Raw genomic sequence first — 8,192 nt, forward strand, 5'->3', positions numbered from 1 at the left:
CTAATCCTCACAAATGTGTTTTACTGTATTGCGGCGGCAGCAGGGAGCGCACGGCATCACAGCAACCAATCACGCCGTGCGCTCCTGCTCTCAGCAGGAATCCAGCCCGTGGTTCCACAGACTGCTCACGGCCGTGTGCATGAGCCCTTAGACATAGCAACAGGAAGAGAGAAGGGAGACTGCACATGCGCGCCCCGTCTCCTTATACAGATGATAAGCGGGGGTGTCAGACCCCCGCCGATCTGATATTGATGACCTATCCTGAGGATAGCATCAATAGTAAAATAGAAGCAGCACTATACGGTCCTGTATCGATGTGTAGCAGGATGCAGCAGCCTCACCATTGGCCCTTGATCCAACAGGCCATAAGATACATATAGAGAAGAAATGGCACCGGCAGCATCTCGCATCCTCCAAACTTTATTGCAACCCCCAGACAAGTAAAAGCAGCAACGTTTCGGCTGAATCCCAGCCTTTGTCAAGCCAAATGACATCATTGTTACAGACATATATACCCCACAATAAAAGAACACGCCCCCACTAGCTACCAATGACATTCATGGTTCATCTTAGTAACTACTCACTGTTAAACACGTGTCTAGCAAACACATATTAACCTCCACCTGGTTCCAGACATGGTGTAGCGCACCTGTACCGCATCAACATCATGGCGTTCACGATCATCTCAGCGTCGGTCCGATTCCAGTGCGCAGCCGCATGTAATTGTGTTCATCTGGCAGGATGCCTCCCGGCATACCCATGGCAACCGGCGGTGCTCGTTCCTACAGCCAATCGGCTGTCTCGGACGTCCTCTGACGTACACAGCACATGCCGCATCGGGGACGTCATCAAAATGCACCGTCGCGTATCTGACGTGCACGTCACGTGAGTACTCACGAGGCGCATCATCACAACGTAATCACGTCGGTGTCATAGCAACGGGAGACGCAATCAGCCAGACGAATATCGCATGCCTAAGTCCAAATATCTGAATGGTCATGTAGGAGCATGTCATAATCCATGAATGAAATAGTCATGTATATGGCATGATCCTAATCACTATAGCGCATCCATCCATGTCGGGAAGCATGTGTCAGGAGATCAAAAAAAATCATATACGAACATCTGTATCATAGAATATTAATACAGAAGTATCAACAACATAAGCGGTAACTAGGTGCCCTAGATCATGAGGCGTGAACAACAGGGTAAATTTACATATACTTAAAAACACAATGTCTCCATACCTAGAAGATATAGATAGCCAACCATCTCAGTCAATGGAGGCGACATTAAATTCTATATTAAGGCCATATGGTTGAAGAGATCTGAGCGTATGGATCCACTTAAGTTCCTTCCTATCTCCCCCCAGTCTTAAATATCCTACACTGTCAATGGCACGAAACCGAAACTGGTTTATGGAGTGATTATGTTCAATGAAATGTTTGGCCACGGGTTTATCTATGGCTCCTTTCCTTATTGTACTTTTGTGCTTATTAATTCTCTCTTAATTCCATCGTGGTCTCCCCCACGTAAATCAAACTGCAAGGACACTGTATCATGTATACCACATCAGTGGATCTACATGTATAGTGGCCTTTAATTTTGAATCGTTTACCACTGTAAGGATGTGCAAAACCATCGCCTTTCATGATGCAACCACAGTTGCAACATGAGAGGCAAGGGAAATTGCCACACCTCAAAGGTGCCAATCGTGTCTGTCTCTCAGTGTCCTTGCCCCCAATATCTGCTTTTACAATTTTGTCTCGCAAGTTTGGGCTTCTCTTGTAGGCCATCAGTAGGCCAGAAAATTCAACAACATTGGGTAATCCCTTGTGCAAAATTTGCCAGTCTTGTCTCAGGATGGCAGCAATATTGCCACTGTCACCTCCATAGACTGATACAAAGGGAATACGCTCAATGTCTTGATTTTGGGACTTCCTTATGAAGGTGGAACTACGTGCAGTGTTTACAATTCTATGCCTAGTACGTTTAATCAATTTTTTTGGATAACCTCTATCACTGAATTTACAGCACATTTCATTAACCCTATTTTCAAATTGGGTGTCATCAGAAACAATGCGTCGTACTCTGAGCAGTTGACTCCATGGTAGGGAGTTCATCATGTTGGAAGGATGACTTTTGTCATACATCAGTAAGGTATTTTTGTCCGTGGATTTTTGAAACAAATCAGTGGAAATAATTCCCTCCCGCACAAGAATTCGGACGTCCAGGAATTGAAGCTCACTGACAGAATGTGTCACCATGAACAGCAAGTCCCGGACCCCAGAATTCAAGTGCGAATGGAACTCATCAAGTTCCAATACCGTCCCCGTCCAAATTAAGAAAATGTCGTCGATGTAGCGCCACCAGCACAGAACTCTCTCAAAATAATTGGAGCGATACACCAGCCGATCCTCGACCTCCGCCATAAAGATGTTTGCGTAGGTTGGGGCCACATTGGACCCCATTGCCACACCACGCTTTTGTTGGTAGAAGGTGTCCCTGAAGAGGAAATAATTCCTCCTCAGGACCACCTCCAGGAGGGCGAGGATCAGCCGGCGCGCCCCAGGAGAGAGATCCGTGCTGGCAAGGGCCACATCGACTACATTAAGACCATATGTATGGTCGATAGAAGTATACAGCGATACAACATCAAAGCTTACAAGTATAAAGTCATCAGGTGTATTGAGGGACTGTAACTTAGTCAAGAAATGGCCAGTATCACTGATATAGGAGGGGGCCGTGGTTGCACGGATCCGCAATATTTTATCCAGGAAGATATAGATCGTGTTAAAAATAGAGCCCCTGCCCGACACAATCGGGCGGCCAGGGGGATCCACTAAACTTTTGTGGATCTTCGGTAATACGTATATCACAGGGGTGATAGGATGGCCCACTCGTAGATAATTATTGAGGTCATCATCGATGATCCCTTGGCTTAGGGCTGCATCCAATATCACCCCTATGGCATCCGCAATGTCCCAATTAGATAATATCTCGTATACCTCACGGTCATCCACCTGTCTGGAGATCTCATCAACATACTTGCAAGTGTCCATTACAACCACGGCACCCCCCTTATCCGCTGGTTTAACAGTCAATTCAGTGTTATGTTCAAGCTCATAAATGGCCCGATTGGCTGTAGGAACGAGCACCGCCGGTTGCCATGGGTACGCCGGGACGCATCCTGCCAGATGAACACAATTACATGCGGCTGCGCACTAGAATCGGACCGACGCTGAGATGATCGTGAACGCCATGATGTTGATGCGGTACAGGTGCGCTACACCATGTCTGGAACCAGGTGGAGGTTAATATGTGTTTCATTGAACATAATCACTCCATAAACCAGTTACGGTTTCGTGCCATTGACAGTGTAGGATATTTAAGACTGGGGGGAGATAGGAAGGAACTTAAGTGGATCCATACGCTCAGATCTCTTCAACCATATGGCCTTAATATAGAATTTAATGTTGCCTCCATTGACTGAGATGGGTGGCTATCTATATCTTCTAGGTATGGAGACTGTGTTTTTAAGTATATGCAAATTTACCCTGTTGTTCACGCCTCATGATCTAGGGCACCTAGTTACCGCTTATGTTGTTGATACTTCTGTATTAATATTCTATGATACATATGTTCGTATATGATTTTTTTGATCTCCTGACACATGCTTCCCGACATGGATGGATGCGCTATAGTGATTAGGATCATGTCATTGGTAGCTAGTGGGGGCGTGTTCTTTTATTGTGGGGTATATATGTCTGTAACAATGTGATGTCATTTGGCTTGACAAAGGCTGGGATTCAGCCGAAACGTTGCTGCTTTTACTTGTCTGGGGGTTGCAATAAAGTTTGGAGGATGCGAGATGCTGCCGGTGCCATTTCTTCTCTATATCTATCCTGAGGATAGGTCATCAATTGTTAAAGCCTGGAGAACCAGTTTAAAGGCAGTCTGTCACCATGACCATATACAGCACTTACATTGTCCTATCGCATACCTATACATTAATGTCATGGTAACTTTTGTTTTTCTTTACAGGGGCGGCGTTCTCTGCTTAGAAGCCCAGGCTGCTCTGCCTTCTTTCATTGTTTCTCCGCTGCAGCCTCTTCCTTTGCCCACCCTCCTATTCCCTTGCATCATCCTTCGGTCCGGCCGAGATCCCGCGCCTGCTCACTTCTTCGCTGGGTCGGGCAGAGGCTGGGGCGGAGAAACAATGAAAGAAAGCAGAACAGCCTGGGTTCCTACACAGTGATAGCCAAACCCTAGGCACTTGCGAGTGCTCATTTGCATATGAATTACATTTCTTTTTTTTTTCCAGTTTCTGCAAGTGTAAAGGGAAAAATAAATAAAAAGGTACCATTACATTCATGTATAGGTGTGCGATAGGACAATGTAAGTGCTGTATATGGTCATGTGGTGGTGGTTCCGCATCCGACATGCAGAAAGTGTGGATTGGATGCGGACAAAAAAAAAAAATGGTTCATTGTGTGTGCATGAGTCCTTACACTGTAAAAGTGGTATAAACAATACCAGGTTGCAAATGTATTTTTAGTCATTTTTTAGCTCACTTCTGTATTTTACAGCTTTCCTCAAATAATTCATCAAAAATATAATAAGGGTTTTCAAAGAGATCTTACCTCATTAGTACCACCCTGAGCTGCGTATGAAAAACTGCACGAGAAGTAACCCTATGAAGAACACAAACAATGCTGTAAGATAAATGAAGGTTAAAAAAACAAAAAAAACACCACAGTAAAAAATAATGTTCTAAAAGAGGCATCAAATAAGCATCTGTGACACATAAATGATGCATTTATATGAAAACATTTAAACCACTGATCACAGAAAAATTGTGTTTGATGGATACTTTCCAACAATCACTGAAGAGAAGTTTCCTCTCCTCGGAAGGCACTATCTAGGTATGCCATCATTTTCTGCAGTGTTTACAGTAGCAGCAAAGTGGATGACACTTTCAAATATCTTAGGGTCCATTCAAACGTCCGTGTGCGTTTTGCGGACCCACAAAACACAGACATCGGAAATGTGCGTGCCGCATTTTGCAGACCGCACATCGCCTACACTTAATAGAAAATGCCTATTCTTGTCTGTAATTGCAGACAAGAATAGGACATGTTCTATTTTTTGGGGGATCGGAATTGTGGACCCGAAGTGTGGATCCGCAATTCCAGATCCGGGCAGCAAATCGTGCTGCCCCATAGAAATGAATGGGTCGGCAATTCTGTTCCGCAAAATGCATAACGAAATTGCAGACGTGTGAATGGGGTCCATTCACATGAAGAAAATCTGCACATAACTTGCAATGCGGATTTTAAAATGTGGTTGTGGATTTCTGACCCAGATTTCACACTTTGCACTGTAGAGGATGAAACCTGTGAGAAATTCACTGCATTTTTAGGCTGGGTTTCAGCCAGATACAGTGCAGATTTTGGAGTGATGTGTGGCTTTCACTAGATCCATGCTAGGCAGACAAAATGTACAGTATCTACATTTACTGATGCCACTGCAAACAATGATTTTTACATATACACAATACATATGTGAAACCATTTTTTTTTTAAATAATTTTTCGGTAACCTTTTCTGCATTAAAAAGGTGCAAAGTATGATGAAAGATCCTGGTAACGGCGCTTCCAAATAAAGACTTCTAGTAGGAGAAATAATAAAATGTCCATATAACGTGTTTCAGGGACCAGACCCTTCTTCTGATCAAGGACAAAGTGACATGAATAACCATGAAGTGAAATATATATATTTGTTAGGGATCGACCGATATTGATTTTTTAAAGCAGAAAGTGAACTTTCCGGCCGATAACCGATAATTTATACCGATATTCTGTCAATTTTCATTTTTTTGAAAAAATAATTCCTACACAAATCTGCTGAAAATAAATGTTTATTGTTAACGTATATTGTTTTTTTTTTGTAAATCTTTCTTTCATTTATACTTAATATATATTTTTTTTTATACTAACTATTAGCCCCCCTTAGGGACTAGAACCCTTGTCCTATTCACCCTGATAGAACTCTATCATGGTGAATAGGACTTCACAGGCTCCCTGCTGCTCTGTGTGGGGGGATGTGGAGATCACTGTTAAGGGTGCGGGGTACTGTAGAGTAGGGAATTACCGATATTGCTTTTTTAGAGCCGATACCGATAATCTGTGAACTTTAAGGCCAATAGCCGATAATTTATACCGATATTTATATCTCATAATATATATTATATTAGTTGGTAGTCACAGGTGGTGGAAATTTGCATTTGGCACTAGTATATTATAAATTAATAAAGCCCTTAGGCTATTTCACACTAGCGGCAGGACGGATCCCACAGGGTGAACAGCCAGGGTGAACATTTCGCCGCGCCATCGCTCTGTCCCTATTGACTATAATGGGGACGACGGCGGCGGTGTTCCGGCGCAGCATGGCAGTTCGCGGTGAGAGGCCGCCGGACTTAAAAGTCAGACATGTAGTACTTTTAGTCCGGCGGGCTTTCGCCGTGCACTGCCATGCTGTGCCGGAGCTCCACCCCCATTATAGTCAATGGGGACAGAGCGGCGGCCCGGCGACATAGCGCAAGGACGGGTCCGACAGGTTGAACAGCCTGTTGGATCCGTCCTGCTGCTAGTGTGAAAGTAGCCTTAGTTGGTAGTCCATTTATACTTTACATTTATAATATACTAGTGCCAAATGCCAATTTCCACACCACCCCGCCCTTCGCCCCTCCTTCCACGGCTCCAGATGGCGACCAAAATGGTCACCATTTGCGACTAGACCCACCTGCGCGTCTGTATTTGGCGCAGTGACTGTCAGACCGCTCACTGCGCCTGCGCATCTCTACTGCTTGAGGGTAACCGCTGCAGAGAAAGGGATTACAATAGCATGGTTAGGTACAGCAGATCGCAAGTGTCTGACAGCTAATTAGGTCAAAATGTGGTGGTAGAAACCCTTTAAAGACTCATCACCGCTGCACCAGTTATTGACTGCAGTGGCGCTCATGACAGTGTCCATTTTGGAAGCTTACATGTGTGGGGGGAGGGGGGGGGGGATTTAAAATAAAAGGGAATCCAGGATAACACTTTTAGAGGCTTGGCTTGCTGCCAGGTCTCCACTTTCTACTTGTTTGATGCCAGGAAATATCCCCCAAGCCAATCAATGGCTGAGACAAGTCACCAAAGCAGTCAGTGAATGTCCAAGCTAGCCCTCCTGCTAGGACTAGTGGGGACCTGGTAAGTGTCCACTACTTTGAGGGAAGCAATGCACTTTTTTATACCACTTGCCCCCTTAACTATAATAAATCCGCCTTTAGGTCTCTGTGTTTAATATATTGGAAGGGTTGAAAAGTTCTTGTATCCCTGAGACTCAGTGGAAACAATGCATGTCTATGGTGGACGGTGCCATTTCCAGTAGGAGCCCTTGCCGGTATGGGGAGGCGATGAGAGCCGCAGGGGAACACCACTGACCAGTCTCCTTGTATAGGTGTAGTCCAAGCCCCCGGGCTTCACGTCGAACTCCTCTGTGCTTCCATCACCTGCTTCAGCCTGAACCCAATTGCTAAGGCAGAGCAGGAGCATAGCGCTCAGCACCACAGCGCCTGCCATCTTCCACCTGGCTTACTGGCAAATGTGCTGGATGACGTGGGCATCTGCCCTCAGAGGAACGTCAGCGTGGGGCGGGTCACGTGGCCGGCCGATGGGAGGAGCTCGACTATAAAGAAGGGGTGACGGGACGCTAACGCCTGGTATATAGGATCCCGGGAGTTTTAGGGAAGCATTGTATTGCATTCTAGACACCAACCTGCAGTGTGACCGGCCAGATACTTGACAAGAGGAATACGTGCTTATTGATGAGACTGACACTAGAGGGAGATGTGCAGTACAATTAGGCTGACACTAGAGGGAGATGTGCAGTACAGTTACGCTGACACTAGAGGGAGATGTGCAGTACAATTAGGCTGACACTAGAGGGAGATGTGCAGTACAATTAGGCTGACACTAGAAGGAGATGTGCAGTACAGTTAGGCTGTCACTAGATGGAGATGTGCAGTACAATTAGGCTGACACTAGAGGGAGTTGTGCAATACAGTTAGGCTGACACTAGAGGGAGATGTGCAGTACAGTTACGCTGACACTAGAGGGAGATGTGCAGTACAATTAGGCTGACACTAGA

The 8,192-nt window shown here is 45.2% G+C and overlaps 1 protein-coding gene across 1 annotated transcript in view; it reads right to left on the reverse strand.

The window, feature by feature from the left end:
* The window catches only part of MYDGF (myeloid derived growth factor), a 32,457-nt gene extending 24,794 nt beyond the window's left edge, over positions 1–7,663 (reverse strand). Inside the window, exons 1-2 of the mRNA XM_044268245.1 lie at positions 7,487–7,663; positions 4,644–4,694 (exon numbers count right to left, since the gene is read on the reverse strand). Coding sequence (XP_044124180.1) covers positions 4,644–4,694; positions 7,487–7,624 — 189 coding nt within the window. The 5' untranslated portion in view covers positions 7,625–7,663. The remainder of the gene's footprint in view (positions 1–4,643; positions 4,695–7,486) is intronic.
* Positions 7,664–8,192: the final 529 nt, after the last annotated feature.

The sequence above is a fragment of the Bufo gargarizans genome, chromosome 1, assembly GCF_014858855.1.
Source record: "Bufo gargarizans isolate SCDJY-AF-19 chromosome 1, ASM1485885v1, whole genome shotgun sequence".
Classification (NCBI taxonomy): domain Eukaryota; kingdom Metazoa; phylum Chordata; class Amphibia; order Anura; family Bufonidae; genus Bufo; species Bufo gargarizans.